Source organism: Anas platyrhynchos, chromosome 7 (assembly GCF_047663525.1).
Source record: "Anas platyrhynchos isolate ZD024472 breed Pekin duck chromosome 7, IASCAAS_PekinDuck_T2T, whole genome shotgun sequence".
Classification (NCBI taxonomy): Eukaryota; Metazoa; Chordata; class Aves; order Anseriformes; family Anatidae; genus Anas; species Anas platyrhynchos.
In genome coordinates this window covers 10968191-10985364 of record NC_092593.1, presented here as the reverse complement: position 1 = coordinate 10985364, position 17174 = coordinate 10968191, and the positions used below count along the sequence as shown (strand labels likewise).

Here is a 17174-nt window from a genome sequence, read left to right as displayed (position 1 = left end):
TGGAATTACTGGCCCGATCTTTCCAATTGCAGAACATCTTTAAGATTTTGCATGTCCACCTTAAATTCAACTACCAAGGCTTCTGTTGTCATTAAGAGCTTACCTTTGCCATCATATTTTTGGGCCCTTAGCAATCTTAAAGAAGTGCAGTGTTTTATCTCATTGTTTAAATCATTGTGCAAAACTTTTGGAACTCAAGTGTTCTCTGTATATTTTTAGTTCCCTTAAAAACTCATGGAAGAGTATTAGGAATGTTCTTGTCTATGTAATTTATATTTACATCAATCAGCATTGTTAATGGAAAAAAAAAAAAAAAAGGAAGACAGAATTATATCCCTGGCTTAAAAAACTTAATACATCAAGAATAAGTAGAACATCATTAAATAATGACAGTACATAATGAATATGATTTATGCAGGGTATGCACTACTTACTTGTCATGCAGAGTGCTGCAATCACCCCTTCAGTCATAGGTGAAGGTAATTAAATACTGGGTTTGCTGTTGGGTAAGCTTCTGACCTCTGTCCCCGAAGATGCAACAGTGCATTCTCACTTAACAGGTTTTGATCATTAAAAAGCTGAAGAATTAATTGATTAATCTGATTAAAATGTATTGCAGGAATCATAACATATTTTCCTCTTACATCCATTTCAACATCTGTGAAAATCAAACATACTGAAGGTAGAAGAAAGTTGCCTTTTTTCTACTTTGAAATTTAATTAAAACAATCTGGTTGAAAAATCAGTCAGTTAACTCAATACTTGCATGTAGATATTTAAATAATCAACAGAAGTCTTGCAAACCTGAGGACAATTAATATTGTTAAAGAAGTTTTATTTAGGCCTTTTTTTTTTTTTTTTTTCCTCCTCTTACCTAATATTCACAGGGCCCAAATCTCTGAGTTGCTGACTACTACTGAGTTGCCTCTGATATCCATTAGTCTTTAATGGGGTATATTTGGAGAAGCAATAAAGGAAAGATTGAAATGCAATATTTGGGCAAACATATAATTAAACTGTACACACTTTTTTTTTTTTTTTTTAACTCTATAAAGAAGGACAAAGCCTTCTCAGTAGTCCAACAGAGGCTGTTATCAGCAGGACCTGCTGAATCCTTCAGGTTCATTCTGTGATTATAAGGACAGTTACAGACACAGCCGCAAACAAAACTCTGCCTAATATTATTTTTCCTGGAGTGGCTGGAGACTAAACAGAAAAATAGTGACACCTGATGCAGCAAACAAACGTGCACATGAGGATGGAGAGTCTCAGTGAACAACAGCATTGTTCTGACTAGCACAAAAACTTCTCAGGAGGAGGATGCCCTTCTGAGGCATCATGAAAACCCATTTGAGTAGCCTACAAAGAAAACCGTCTTTCCATACTTACAGCAGCACTGAAACTGGAAAGCGCATTAACATCTCAACAGTTAAAGTATCCAACCTTACCATTAGAAAGTGTTTTTATGGCATCTAACATTAATCCATGCCAATGTTAAGCAGCATTACTTATTCTGACACTAACAGTGATGCATAAAGTATTATCTACACAAATTCCTCATTTTTGCACCAACAATCATTTTGTTCCAATTGTTCCTGATCAATTAATTGCCAGGGGCATAGGCAGCAGCTAAAAAGAACACATCCCTGCATAGACCTTTTTCTGCCTACCACATCTACAAAGTGTCAGAGCACATGCTCAAAGTGCTGGGCTGACATACTGTATGCTGCAGTTTCAGTCAGTGGATAAAGGCAAAAGTAGTCTTGCAAATTCTGTATATCATGCATTTCCAGTTCCCCTGTTTTGGAAATAACAGTAGACTGAAACGTACTTGTCAAATTTATTTTTCACAGTACAATTGCACATGCAAAGTTGAAGTATCCCTAAGGAGTCAATGTTTTATCTGAAGTTTGGTCTTTTTAATATCTTCATAGTCATTCAAATTGTTTTCTGCTAAGACCCAAAAATTCCAGAGCATTGCCAGCCTTGAGTTTATCCTGTAAAAATAAAACACTTATATATGTTTGTGTGTATTTAAGTCATGTTTTAGTCAATTGTTTTTACTCAGATGCTTTCACTCTTGCTTTAAAATGCTCTCAAGAATTGCTTTAAAGAGACTGAAGGGCCTCTTCCAATCTTTGCAGGAATTACTGTACTCCACTGATTTTTCATATTTTTCCCCCCCCAGGTCTAAAACTAGAGCCTTAAAAATGATACATTCCCTCCCCCCCCCGCCCTTCTCCTCTCCCCCCCCTCACCCCCGCAGCAAACAAAACCCAAAAAATCCACCCAAATTATACCTTCAGTTTATGGTCAAAATCTTCCATTGAGTCAATCAGTTTTCCAGGTTCCAGTTCTCCCAGTGGAAAAGGATAATCTGTCCCTAAAATAACTTTGTCCTAGTGATAAAGAAACACATTGCACATTCTGTAGTATCAACAAAGGATATAGTTTCACATGCTTTCTGGAATTTAGAATAAATCACAGGAAGTTAAATATATACATTGAACTGATTCATTATGAAAGTGAATGTGAACATAGTCTCTGGATTCCAATTTACATTAAAAAAAAAAAACGACAAAAAACAACAAAGCTTAAAAACAAGTATTCAAGATTATTTGGGAATTTAAATTTTAAAAATAGTATTGTCTGTTTCTTAATTGTTTCTGTGTTGCCTAACTAAAGCATTGAGTACTTTTATTTCTGATATACAGAAAATTCAAAATGTAAAACCTGGGCATGTGGAATTGAGCGGCTGCTCCGATGACTACAGTACAAGTACAAATGGTAATTTCCTATGGAGATCGACTTTCTTTATTGTGGAGCAGCTTTGAAATGTTACAAAATGCATCTATTTTTCATCTCCTGCCCTACTAGTACTGTTTCTACTTCTGAATTATTTTTCATGTTCAAGGAAGTTATTTGCATGCTCTGCACTGCTGTCCAAAAAGACCATGAAATCTTTTGGCAGATTCCTTGAAGGATCTCAGGAAGTTCTCCACCAAACTCACAAAAGAAGCTTGGATTTGGATTCTTGAATTTGAAATTCTTGAGTATACACACACATAAATGCACTCACTCAGACAAACCTGAATTTATATATACTTGAAAAGAATGTGTAATAAAACAAACAAACAAACAACCCAAAGCAATCAAAACTGTCTTTCATGAAATACTTTAAAAGCTGTAATACTTGCAACGTGATGCTACTTTAGCGTGGTAAAATGTAGAACTATTACAAACATTTAAATTCAAAAAATATTTAACTGGTATTTAACTTCATAATTTATCTGGTATTCAGCTTCAGATAATACAATCAAAATCTCATTTCTGAATTTCCTATATTTTTGGAAGCCTATGATTTTCTTAAAATGTCATTGTCTTTGACTGGGATTGGGTATTAACTGTGAGCTGGAAACCCGTATGTGAGAATCTGAGTGACATGATCCGATTTATTTCTGAAAGCAACAGTAAGGGAATAGAAAATTCAGTAAGAATCTGTATGCATCACTCCTGTTATCAGAGGCGGAAACGAATAGGCAGATTCTCAATGGGTTCGTATTGTTATATGTTCATTTCCATGCCGCGATGATATTTCTCATATTATCATCTACCCTAGAGATTGAATATTGCCAACTCACTTGATTTTATCAAAAGTCTATTTTCTTTCAAGCTTCATCTCCTGGAGACATGAATATTTGAAAACCACCATTTTCATTAAAAATGTATGTTTTGAAATGTCTCATAAATTTAAAGTCAAGCTCATGAATTTTGGGGAACTTGTTATAGCATTTAAATTCAGTTGCCAGTACTGAAATAGGACAAAGAAAACATATTTCAGTTATTTTATGAAATTGTTCTTTTTCTTGTTTGCCAAATGCTGCTTATTTATTTTACCTCCAATAGATGTCACCAGAGAGTCTGTGAAAGAGTCTAAACGAACCCTTACAGGAAATCCAGATACAAATTCTATTGTTCTCTCCTATATTATTGTATTATAATTTATTACAGAAGTCCTGCCATATGATTAGAACAGGAGAATTTATATTCCTCTGTCTACTGCATCAATTTCTGAGTGCAGATTAAACAAAATATATTTGGGTATGTGTACGATTAAACAGCCAAATACATTCTTTTATTCATTATAAAGTGCAATCTGGTACCAAAGCCATTTTCTGCACATATGAAAAACAAATGTATGCCACAAAAAAATACAACAACTAAACAACAAAAAAAAACCCCATACCAATTAGCATACTAACTTTATATTGGAAAACGGATTTCTTAGTAAAGGAGAAAGTACCTCCTCAGCTCCTTATTACTGAAAGTTAAGAAGGTCAGGAAGGTTTGTACATTCTTGCTTAAGTTTTCTGTATACCAGAGCAGAAAGAAATCTCACTCCGTCATTGGAATAATCTGTATATGTTATTTCAATTATCTTTCTATTTTCCTCTAGTTTACAGTGTTTCATTGTATTTCAGGGGATCTGTTCATAAACGGTAAAATTAAGAGCTGTAAATTAATGAGAACATCTAGAAGCAGAATTATTGCTGCTATTTATTTATAATCTTTGAGCTTCAGTTTATACCCATTTGTAAAATGGGGTTTGCAATCCTTGTATTTATCAGCTGGCCTCAGAGAAGTCCTGTGAAGTCTCTGCAGATAAACAATACTCCTGGCATATTGTCTATCATTGTACGTGTATAAATTATAAAGATATCAGCAAAGTTCATTTTCCTTAGTAGACCTTAATGTTCAATGCCTTAATGAAGCACTTAATGAAGCCTCTAGCCTTTCAGAAAGGTAAATATGGCTGACAATTTGCCTCAACAGACCCTTCTGCTCAAGAGAATTTTTTTCACAGCAGTACAGACCTGAATCTTGAAATGAATCTCAAAGAATGTCAAGCATGGTTTCTTCCTCTTACGTCAGTGAAAAATTGTATTTCTCCTGAATCTCACCTTCTTTCCTGCTGTCGGAATACATCTCAAGAAAAGGCCAGATTGTTATAGCCAGTTCAGCTCCACCTTCGGGCCTGAGAACATTTTACCTGCTGGTGATGGACGCTGAAGAATCACCATGAGGTTTTTGCAGAGATGCACTGAATCATTTAATCGTCTGCCAACCCAGATCTTCACTTTTTATAGCCAGAATCTTTAGGGACTTTTTGTTTAGTTTATTCACTTCATGCTACCTCATTGTGGGGAGAGCAAAGGACTGCAGCAAATCTGCAGCCTCACAAAAGTATTTCTCAGAAATGTTTACTCCTGCCTCCTTTAACTGGGATAGGCTCCAATTAACCTGCACCCCAAACTAAGAAGGGCTGAAGTTAAATGTACGTGACTCAGAGCTATCCCTGGATTTTAATATTCATAAGCTCAAGGCCCACACATGACATTTTGATACCACGTAATGGCTGTTCCCTGAGGACCTGATGCCACTTGTATGCAGATCTTTACACACACTGATGCCCTTCCTGAACAGCTCCCAGCTATACTCCCGAGAGCTGTCCTATTTCAAACCTTTGGTTTATAAAGTTACACGTCATGCGAGAGACCCAATCGCAATGTTTTTAGCCTGGCATTTATTCATCTTACCCTTGTTATTCTGCCAACACATGAGTTGACTTTTGGAATGGTATTATGTGAGAACGTCAGCTTTAATGGGAAAATTAGGGAAGTTTTTCATCTTCATGGTTATAAAGTGAAGCTTGAAAATATGTTTCTTCAAGGATAAGATGCCCTAGGCTTTGAAAAAGAGAAAGACAATATAATGCTTTCCAAGTTCTAATTCTTAAAAGCATTTGAGTTTTTGGGATCTGACTCATGACTTTTCAGTACCATGGTTGCCAAATATTGCAACAAGAAGCCAAATCTGCTTCTTCGTTAAATACACGTAACTCTTACTGTGTTTCACATTAAGAAAGAAGAAAGTCTCATTTTAATTAAACTGCTCCTTTATTTTGAAAGAAATCTGGCTCTATGAGAAGTTCCACTGGACTGAGACTTTTCTTGAAAATATCTGCCATAAATACAACGCTATTTCCATCAAGTGCTTCTTCTTGGCAGCTTGATCTTTAGCCAGTAAAATAAATAGCTGCTCATTTTATGTGCCTGACTCAAAGCTCTTCCTACCTCATATAATTTATATAGGTGATGTATTTTACTAATTCAATGGACTTCACATTGCTCTGAACCTCTGCAAAGTAGAGCTTAGATTTCAACCTGTTCAGTTTCTCCCCCCACCTTCTCCCCTCAGAATTAAAGATAACAGAGCTCACTCCATCCTATCAGTGCTGTTCTGGATAAGGAATCCCTTGGAGTAGGGGAATTTTAGAATGATGTAACACAGGCATGGCTAATTATATTGCCAGCACATGGCCCACTCAGACATAGTCATGTCAAAGACTGTGTATGCACTTGTAGATAAAGCAGGCTGTAGACGGTTTTCTGGCCCTGAGGCCAACCACCCAATACCACCCAAGTATTTTCCCCCTCCAAGACAGGATGGCTGCATTTATTCTGTTTAGATATCTGCATTCTGTTTGTACTTGTTAATGTGAAAAATTGATATAAAACACAACATTCTGCAAAGGAGATAGTGAAAATGAAGACGCACACTGAAAAAAGTAGATTTACTACTCACTAAAGTTATCAACTGGTCAGTCGAGCTCAGATTATACCCAACCTGGCAAAGAAAGCTGCCTCTCATGAAACAATAATTATTATACTGAACAAAGCAGGACTGCCTCCTAAACCAGAAAGAAAGAGGTGGTAGGAAGAAGATAAAATTCATCTAAATTTCTATAAGACTTTTAAAAAAGAAATTGGCTATAAAAGTTAGCATGTTCCACCAATAAAAGGGTTTACTAAAAAATAACAGCCTGAAAGGGAATCCCTGTGCTTTCACAAATGCCCAGCCCTGCAGTGCATCCTCCACAGGGTAACCAAATCTGATCCCAGAGAGGCTACAGAGGTCCAGTGAAGGCTCACTACTCCATGAGAGGTATCTTCTAATGACCAGTTAAGCAGGAATGTTCTCTGGCATGCAGCAGAGGACTAGAGAGTTGCTTGAACCCAACACAAATTGAATATACCTAAGGAGTCTTTCTTCCCTAGACTACAAGCTACATAGGGGCAAATGGTTGCAAAAGAATTTTATGTAAAATACATGATTCGGTATTATGTAGAGATACAAAGAGTGGATGATAATATTTATGTGTATAGAAAGGGTAACAGGCACAACAACTAAAATGTGCCATCTTATCACAGAGATATGAGAGAATATGAGTAAGTATCAGTGAGGCTGTTGAAAACAAGAGTGCAAAGGTAACGTATACCTGCAAGACCAGACTTAATGTAAAATGACTGTACACAGCAGAATTTGTATTTGGATCTTAAATCTTTCATTTTCCTTCAATAATTCCTTGTTTCTGGCACTGTTTTTATACTGGGAAAGATTCTACTGCTGTTATCATCAGAGACATTTGTTATTGTCTGGACTTCACAACTGTGTTCATTAAAAGCCAAGTACAAGCACAGATAGATACTTAAATGACAACACTAATATGTCATAGGCAGAACAATAAAGTGGGAAGAGGATGACTTACTTCCTATCAGATAGAAAACAAAAGACAGCAAATCCAGTTTCTCAGATTGAATTTAAAGAATAGAATCAGTTGCAGAAGCCCTATTCCATTCCCTTCAGCCAGTAACCTCTCCCAGACCTTTCCACCTCATGTCATATTGCTGAGCTCAATCCACTCAGAGAATTAAGGATACCAACATCCCAAGTAGTACACTGAGCTAATGTATTGCATCAAGAAGCTTAATTTCAGAAATCTGTGGGCAAGGGAAGAGACACCGGAGAGGCTCCTGCACATGATTTTTAACAACGCCAAGTAACTTTTAGATTAGGCAATTGCAATCCACAACAAATTACCAGCTATACAGTCTATGTGTTGCTTCTTAGGAGGCAAGGTATGGAAGTTAAGAGTTTAAGCATGATGCATAGACAGCACAATTCCCACAGTCACCATAGCTCAGAGCAGCCTTGAGGTGGAAAGCTAACTTGCTACTCTAAAGCAGAACTGCTCTGAGACTTGAATTCTATGCATGTTAAAGAGAAAAAAATAAAAAAAGTTAAGCTCCTCAGTAATGTATTAATGTATTAAGCATCCTGTTGTACTTTCTTTCCTGCTTTGCTCTTGAATTCAATAGTTTAACTTAAAAACAGTATCAGACCAGAAAAAAAGGATGTGTGGGTTTCAGCTATGTTGAATCTCACAGCTTCTAATTTACCAAGGTCTTTCTAATGATGGCAAAATGTCTCCCAACATTTAAAAATGCATACAACAAAACAAGCAAGTGGTCTTGTCTCCTTGGCAATAATAATAAATAATAACAACAACAAAGGTATCTGACCACCTATATGTGGCAATTTAAAATTCAAGAACTAGACTCATCCCTGCTATACTACGCCTGTATGTAGAATGAGAATATACTTATGACAAACATGGCCTGGATGCGGGGAGACTTCTTGGAAAATGAGATAACAGAAGGCAAGTGCCAAACAGTTATTCCATAAGCTTTCAGGTATCTTATAAAGTTGAAGTGCACATCACATATAGTAACATTTTCAAATCTTTTCTCAAAATGACTTAATGCCATTGGATACTGTAAATTACAGTTACATTCAAAAGGTAATAATACATCATAAAAAGTTATTTACTGTTGACCATGATATATTTACCATTTAAAGGTTGGTAGCAGAAATTAACAGAAATCAATATTGGGCTGGAGCCCTAGAATTTTGTTAATAATGAGTTTGGTGCCTAAAACTTCATCCCTGACATAGATCTCTCCATCAGTGCTCAGGAGGGCTAACATTGCCAAAAAAATGCTGTAATATGCCTGGAAAGAACTTGGCAAATGCCACCTGAGTTAATACCCACTGATGTTATAAGAACTTGCCAATACTAAGAGCTCATTAGCAGATCTTCTGACAAGTAAATCAAGCCGGGATTTATCTTTCTTGCTGATAATGGAACTAAAGCTTCATGGCAGTTTCTTTGCACATTTTATGGGGCTTCTCCTACAAATCTATTTTTGATTCATGATGGATTTAAGAGAGAAATATTCTCCCTCCTGTTCTTACAGCTGTAGTGTTATTGTATCCGTATATAAATACATTGTGTATATACACTTCACAAAATCTTGTGACAGCATTGTGTCAAGGTGTATATGTGCTGTCACTGTTGAATTTTTCATGTATCTTCAAATGCAGTTTTCCTAAAAAGTGAAAGTATTGTAGGGAAGCTGAGTCCAATCTCAAGGATACAGATTTCCTGTGCAGCACAGACTGAAAACCCATGGATTTCAAACAGATGTGATCTGGGTCCACAGTACCAAGATAAGGAAAAGCAATAATTTATTCTGCTTTATTATTTTTGGTTGACCCAGGCAAGTCATTTCTGTATCAGTTTTTGTACAGACTTATTGCAGCAACCCATTCAGACTTTAATGATAAAAATGGGAAATCAACAGTAACTTTTTCTCTAAAAAGAAGGAAAACATCTTTCTTAGCTGTTTTTCTGAACTTTGGTCATACAAGAGGCCCTGGCGACAACAGCCTCATACCTGAGGAAGTACTAAGTAGCCTAGAAACTAATATACAGGAAGATGAATACAGTTGTCGACACAAGAAAGCCAACATCAACAGTTTGTATTTCTGTATTTGTTATCTGGTGAGATCAAGAGATCAGGACACAAATACAAGCCTCTTGTTGATTTGTAGCTATCCATTAGAAGTTGGCAAGAGTTATGCTGTCTTCCCCTCCTTCCTGAGTATTTAATAATAAGAAGGAATCATTTGAATTACTAATAAGAAGGAATTATTTGAATGGCCTTGGATTTTTCTGATGCACACTGTTTGTGTTTAAACAGTTTGCAAAAGTACAAAGATTTCTTCACATTCTATTCTAACAATTAAAATATTTTTGCAGGCCGTGATGTTTAATGTGCTAGCCAGGATGCTCACAAAAATCATCTTTATTACTGACTTTTTAATGCCTTCAACTTGCCAAGCAGAAATACTACTTGATTTCTTCAGGTATGCACTTGAAGTAGCATGCACTTAAGACATTTAAAAGCAAGGCTCCAAATGAGGCAGCCTTTGTTTGCAGTCCCATCCTAGAATCACAGAATATCCTGAGTCAGAAGGGACCCACCATGAACATTGAGGCCAATTCCTGGCTCCAATCAGGACCACCCAAAAACCAGACCCTATGTCTGAGAGCATTGTTGAAATGGTTCTAGAACTCCATCAGGCTGGTTGCTGTGACCGCTTCTCTGGAGAGCCTGTCTCAGTGTCACATCATCTCTTAGAGAAGAATCTTTTCATAATATCCAACCTGACCTTTCCCTGATGCAACGTCTTGCCATTCCCGCAGTTCTAAATCCTGGTTAACCTTATGCAAGGAACTAGTCTCTGTGAACTAGTCTGGCTCACAGTGGATGATTTCCTTGATTAAAACCAGCACCTCAAAAGCACCCTACTATAGTAAGGAACATAATCAACACTACAAAAGCACGTCAGTTTATAATAACTCTAGGTGAATAGTAACTAGGTGAATATGCTGTCTTTTTCTTGCTTTCTTCCTTTCTTCTCCTTTTGCTATTTCATAGAGAGAAATAATCTCAGAATGACTTACCTACTTCTGGAAGCATTAAAACTCACCTCTCCTATTACACTTGTTAGAAGCCTTAGTGCACCACTATCATGGACAAGAGAGTCTGTGTAAAATGAACCAAGGTATTTTCTTGGATCCACCTTATTATCCACTGCACACAGATCAGGGCGCACGTTGAATCCATGGGAGATTCGCCCCACTGTGTATGGAAAAGCTCCACCTACAAGGACAAATTTTTAGCAACAGAAATTGAAAATATGAAGGAGGGAAAGAGTGACATTATCAACAAAGAGATACGTAAGTTTTATTGTTAACTATATAGAATGAAAGTGCCCTGTACTGGCAATTCTTTTATTCCTTCCCTTTCATTACCTTCTTTCTCTGTTTCCCCCACTTCACAACAGTAACGCCCAAATTCCTACTGCTCCCTACTCCTCCTTTCCCTAAGCCCATAAACTGACTCCTGTCTCCTCTCACTCCTCAATTTCCTTAAAGGCTACCATAGGAGTTCAAACACTGGCTGAAACATGCTACAGAACATTAGTATGAGCAACCCATCTGGCAGATATCCTCACTGGGCTAAGAGTACTCAGCAGGTGGCAGGCTTACGGTGGTAACCACATTAACTGGTATAGCAGAAAACACAATTGTACCATGTTCAACTGAAAACCAAGTATATTACTCACCTCCATGTGCAAAGCAAACTTTAAGCTTAGGAAATTTTTCAAAAATTCCTCCCATAATCATGGAACAAATGGCCATAGTTGTTTCTGCTGGCATGCCTAGGAACAAAAAAAGCTTTATCATATATGGCCAAACCTTGAATTTTAGATGTTATCTTCATTTTCCTCAAAAAGCCTTGAGCATACTGAAAAAGTAAGTTACAGAGCAGCTGCTAAAGGTTATGCATTTTCCCTGCTAGAGGAACATAGTCCTCCATGCTAATTAAATTAAATGAGGAAATGGGACAAGAAGCTGGGATCTTCTGAATTCTAAACCCACTTTTTATCCTATACCACAGGGACAGCTGTCTGGCAAGCTGGGTTATGTCCTGAACGGCATTTCACTGGCTTAGCTCCACAGTTATCCTGGCTCAAAGGCAAGTCTGGAATCTACCATGTTCTCTTCTCACCTGTGCTTCTGGGTTTTCTTTGTGTGGAAAGTAGAGCAGATACATGTTGGGGCATATTCCAACATGGAACTGCGGTTTAGTTATGACATGGTGCCAATTTCTTACAGTTTAGAAAGAACTGATATCTCTCAATAGCTTGGATGCCCAGTGCTAGGGATCTAACAGGAGTTTAGGTTCCTATATCAACCCTCCATTTCTGAGCACACCTATTATATTTAGAATATTATGTCATTTATGTACATAACTTTAGCTTGGAAATAAGGAACTGTTGGAGTTACCCTCTTCTTGGTGGAAACAATACCTATACCACACAAAAGGGTGTCTTTAATTCATGTTTGTTCTGTACTCTCAGATGCAAAGTCTTCTAGACTAATTAGGAAAATAGTGTAGATTATTATGCTTTGTTAGGTAAATGTAACAATTTTAATCTCTTTTTAAGTCTATGTTGTAGAACCTGCTCTGATTAAGACTAACTGATATTGTTCTAAAATAATGCACTGTTGCTTGGGACACTACGATTTTCAAGAGTGTTTTGCAGAACATGTATTATATACTTATTGCATATATTGTTCAGAGCATCTCTACTAGAGGCAGAGCAAACCTCTGAAAAACAAACAAAAGAAAAACAAAACAAAAACACAAAAAAGAGTGAGGGTGGAATCAGTCTTAAACATTTCCATTTCTAAGTAGCAAGCTAACCTACTTCTGGTTATTCAATGTCATCCACATTTACCTAGTGGATGGGGAATAAAACAGAAACTAGATAAATTCCCTCCATCTCTGGGGAGCTTCTGAAGTACACGTTGTTTCAGCTATAGTTGATGTGAACTTAGATTCAGTATTTCTTCTCCAATCAACCTATTACTAGGAAATAGTCCAATGAAATTCTAGGGAACAGTGTTTGGTTTTGCTTACTCTTTTTACTTAGTCCAGTGACAGTCTGTAAACAAAAATTAAGCAAAGTAAACATACACTTACCTATCAGCCATGGAAACCAGTACTTGGACATCCTTCCATCTAGTTGCATGTCCCAGGGATGTACAAAAAGACAGCAATTTAATTGCTCAGCAGCCTGCAGCAAATACAAAACATCTAAATCTTGACTTAATCCTACCAAAATGCATCTTAGTTTTTAGCTATGCTTTAAAGGTTTCCTACAAAACTGGACCAAATTTTAGTACTAGCAATATAAACAGGTGCAAAATTCTAAGAACTATAAGCAATAGTTTGTTTTATTTACTCCTCTGGTACGTATCCTCTGGTACATATCCTGAAGTCCTCACTCAGACTCAAAGTTCTTTTTGAGACTACAGGGTTGGAAACACTGATGATAATATCCTTCTAGTAAGCCAAGTGTTCCTCACATTGATGTGCTACAAACCCATTTTTTAGCTGTGTGTACGTCAGTCATCCTGCAGTATAAAACTCAGTTCAAATTAAGCTTCTATTGGTTTCGTTTCACATATAAGGATTACTTCTCACAATGTTTTATAGAACCATTTTAGGATGGTTTTCTAGAATTGTTCCTGCTTCATTAAGGAGTTTTTATAGTTGTTGTGCTACATTTGCCCCCTTTGGCCCTCTGCTTGGTTTAAAAAAAAAAAGTTAAAACTGTTCCTAATCCACCCTGAGTCAGAAATCTAGCTGCATTCTGATCAAGAAAGAACCCATGTCCACGCTGATACATTAATTTTTCCAATTACTCCTACCTTTGGAAAGGAAAGCAGAGAAACAACATAGGATGCTGATCCCAATTGTGACTATGTGCTTAATGCTATGTGCTTAACTATGTGCTTAATTTTAAGTATACACTCATCAACATCATTCATATCCTTAACTGGGATTTAACAGGTTCATTTTGTCAGTTGTATTTCTGAACCTCCTCTTGTTGCTAAGGAGACTATCACACATTTGAAGAATTTTGGTTTATTTACCCACACATACATAAATAAAACTGCAACTTTTGGATTGTACGGAGTAATTGTCATATACGTTTGCAAATTGAAAATAGCAATTCAGTAACTGGCTTGGCAGATTGATAAATTTCAGTATCAAATATGGCTTAATTTCACAATCTTTATTATCCAGGAACATTTCTAAAAATGACAGTGGTTTCTTCCTACACGTGCTAAACATAAGCTGAAGAACGTACAGTACATTAGAGAGATCCCAGTACAAGGGAAATGTGGAGCTACTGCAGAAAGTTTAGTGAAGAGTCCCTAAGGGACTGGATCAGCTCTCCCATGAAGAAAGGCTGAGAGAGTTGGGAGTATTCAGCCTAGAGAAAAGGAGGCACAGGGGCATCTTATCAATGTATATAAATACCTAAAGGGAAGGTACAAAAATGATGGAGCCAAGCTCTCTGTGATGCCCAGTGCCAGGACAAGAGACAGGGGGCACCAACTGAAACACAAGAGGTTCCACCTAAACATCAGGAAACACTCCTGCACTGTGTGGGTGACAGAGCACTGGCAGAGGTTGCCCAGAGAGGTTGTGGAATCTCCCTCCTTGGAGGTCTTCAAAATCAGCCTGGACATGGTCCTGGACAAACTGCTGTAGGTGGCGCTGCTAGAGCAGAGGCCCTGGACCAGATTACTTCCAGACATCCCTTCCAACCTCAACTATTCTGCAAGTCTGAGAGTGTATGCATCTCCAAGAGCAGAAGCTGATAGCAGACTGCTTGTGACCACGAAAACAAACAGCCTAGATGCTGTGCTAATAACATTATTGAGTAAATAGAGAATTCTGAAAAACAACCTCTATGGATCAATTTCAAGATGACACCTATAATAACCTGTGAAACAGATAAAGAATGTACATTGATGAAACTCTGTAAGTTAGAAAAATGGCCATCCCTAAATGAACCTCAGACTATTTAAGAAATGCAATCTATAAGCTCATTTTATAACCAAAACATTCATTTTATCACCAAAACATTTGGAATTTTTGGTCCCATTTGCATATAGGATACTTTGGCTCTATTGGTATCTCACTTTGAAATCTCTGAAAATCTCAGAGAGTTTATCAATTATCTCAATAGGATTGGATATAGTAACTTGAACCCCAAAGCAAACAGTGTAGAAATGCTTTACTTCATACTGCACTTCTCTTTACAAACCAAGAAGGCAACTCTGCGGTAAGAATTCATATCATAAAAAGATTTCATTATTCATTATTATGAAGTAGGTTCCAGGATGTTTTATATCACTTTCTTGTCATTACATCATATGATCAATTATCATGTATAATTAAAGCTGAAGCTCTCTGACCACTGGTGATTAGTCAGATGTAACTGCATGGTGTGAAAGTGGGATTGTGTTGATTTCACTTGGGTGAATAAGAAACCTGGTACCAAGCACTAACACAAGTCTCAGACCTCAGCGTTATTTCACAGGTCTAAGCAGGCTGGATAAATGAATCCACAATTAAAAAACATTTGAGGTGCACTCTTTAAGAAAGCTTGTGTAATTTTAAATGAATGTTCTTAGTAGCTTGATTTCCCAGTCACTAAAGAAAATTACTGACAGTCTCCTGTAAATGTTCTTTCTTTTACACTAAGCAGAATAGGAGGGTCAATTGTTTTAATGTATATATAAATTTAGCTGATGATTGAACACATCCCAAGATATTTTTAGACAGAATTCCATGTCACAGAATTCCATCAAATAAAAAAAGAAACATTTACTCACAGCATAAACATCATACAGTTCTGGTGCATTCAGGTCCCATTTGTTGACATGAGATCCTATTTGTACTCCAGGAAAGCCAAGTTCATTCACACACCGATGCATTTCCTTCACAGCCAGGTCTGGAGCTTGCAAAGGTAACGTACCCAAGCCAACGAACCTCTTGGGGTACTTTTTTACTGTAGCAGCTAAGTCATTATTTAATATCTGGGATAGATCTAAAGTATCCTGAGGTTTGGCCTGATAAGATATTAAGCAGAATAGTACATTAAAATATAGTTCTCAAATGTTATCACCTTTGGAAGATATTGGATAAATGTCACTGCAAACAATTCAGAGACAGTGTTTGAATTTGAAATTTACAGTTCTGAATGGCCGGAAATCAGTAGGGCTAAATTTTGCCTTGTTTTAAATCCTCTGGGTAAAGTTCTCCTTCTTGTCTCAAATATTATATCAACTGTGGCTGCCTTTAGTGCTCAGGAAGAATGTAAGAAGGCCCAGGTTGCTGATGCACTAAAGTATCTGGTCTATTGTGTAAACCAGTCCTTTGTTTTTGTTTATCCAAATGCAAAAACCTGAGCAAACGATTTTCAAACACAGCAATGAATATTTACTATCCTATTATCAGAGTTGAAGAGAGAAATATAATAAATGTGGAATGATGGAGCACGAGAATTTTACAGAGAAAATTTGAGCAAAGCTCTTTAACATTTAGAAAAGGATAAGTTATAATTCAAGTAAGGGAACTGCAATATCTAGCTAAGGAACTGCAATATTCACCCAATTAGTTTGCTGTTTTCCCCCTAATATATTCGTAGAGGAAAAAATTACCATAAATATCAGAGTGAAATTTTAAACATATTTCATGCAACAAGAAATTCTGAAATTCAGTGGCACTACTTATACATGGACTTAACACAATGACCTTCATGTAGCATGTCTGTTTACTTGACTTTGGTCAAAAAGTTCAAACAGTCAAATTAAGAATGTATTGAGAAAATCATATTGCTATGATATATCTTCTCAGACTATTTTAACTTCCTTGATGCATTCAGGATCAAGCCGTGCACGGAACGTATTAGCTACAATTTGCAACTGAATTTTAAGTTTCAAAGGATTCTATGTCAACGAGTGCTCCTCCCACGCCACATTTAAAAGGAAGTGGACTGAAGTCACAAAAATACCTTTAATTTTTAGTTCATGAGAAGATACTGGTTGATGCCTAACTCCTGGAATCAGTCCATACACACCTTCCTGCTAACCAGGGACTTGTGTTAAGTGAACGCTCTCTCCATGTTTCCAGCTACCCCCTGATAAGATCCCCAGCAAAAATTCTGTTGCTGGGTTATTTTTAATTACTGTGTGTTCTCCAGAGTGGAGCTTTGCCAGGACACCCTGCTGGCTCCTCCAATTCCTGGACTACTTTTTCTTTCGTTTTTCTCAGCAAAACAATTCCCCATTTACTTCAGTGCTCTAGTGCCTATTTCAATCACCTAATTTACTGGAGGTTGAGGAATTTTTCAGAAAAATTGTAACATATGAATTACAAAATATGCTAGTAGGAACCTACCCAGTAGCTGAACATTACAGGGACTGTGGAAAGGACTTGGACTGTGACTCCTGAGAAGGAAAAGAACAGTTATTAACATTTCATTTTCAACATTTT

The 17174-nt window shown here is 36.9% G+C and overlaps 1 protein-coding gene across 5 annotated transcripts in view; it reads right to left on the bottom strand.

The window, feature by feature from the left end:
• Window positions 1-1826: 1826 nt before the first annotated feature.
• Window positions 1827-17174, bottom strand: part of ACMSD (aminocarboxymuconate semialdehyde decarboxylase) — a 44735-nt gene continuing 29387 nt past the window's right edge. For all 5 annotated transcript variants that reach the window (XM_038181739.2, XM_038181740.2, XM_005020287.6 and 2 more), the window contains 7 exons: window positions 17079-17128; window positions 15512-15748; window positions 12801-12894; window positions 11377-11472; window positions 10738-10910; window positions 2301-2399; window positions 1827-1997 (listed from right to left, as the gene is read on the bottom strand). In XM_038181739.2, coding sequence (XP_038037667.2) covers window positions 1935-1997; window positions 2301-2399; window positions 10738-10910; window positions 11377-11472; window positions 12801-12894; window positions 15512-15748; window positions 17079-17128 — 812 coding nt within the window. In that variant the 3' untranslated portion in view covers window positions 1827-1934. The remainder of the gene's footprint in view (window positions 1998-2300; window positions 2400-10737; window positions 10911-11376; window positions 11473-12800; window positions 12895-15511; window positions 15749-17078; window positions 17129-17174) is intronic.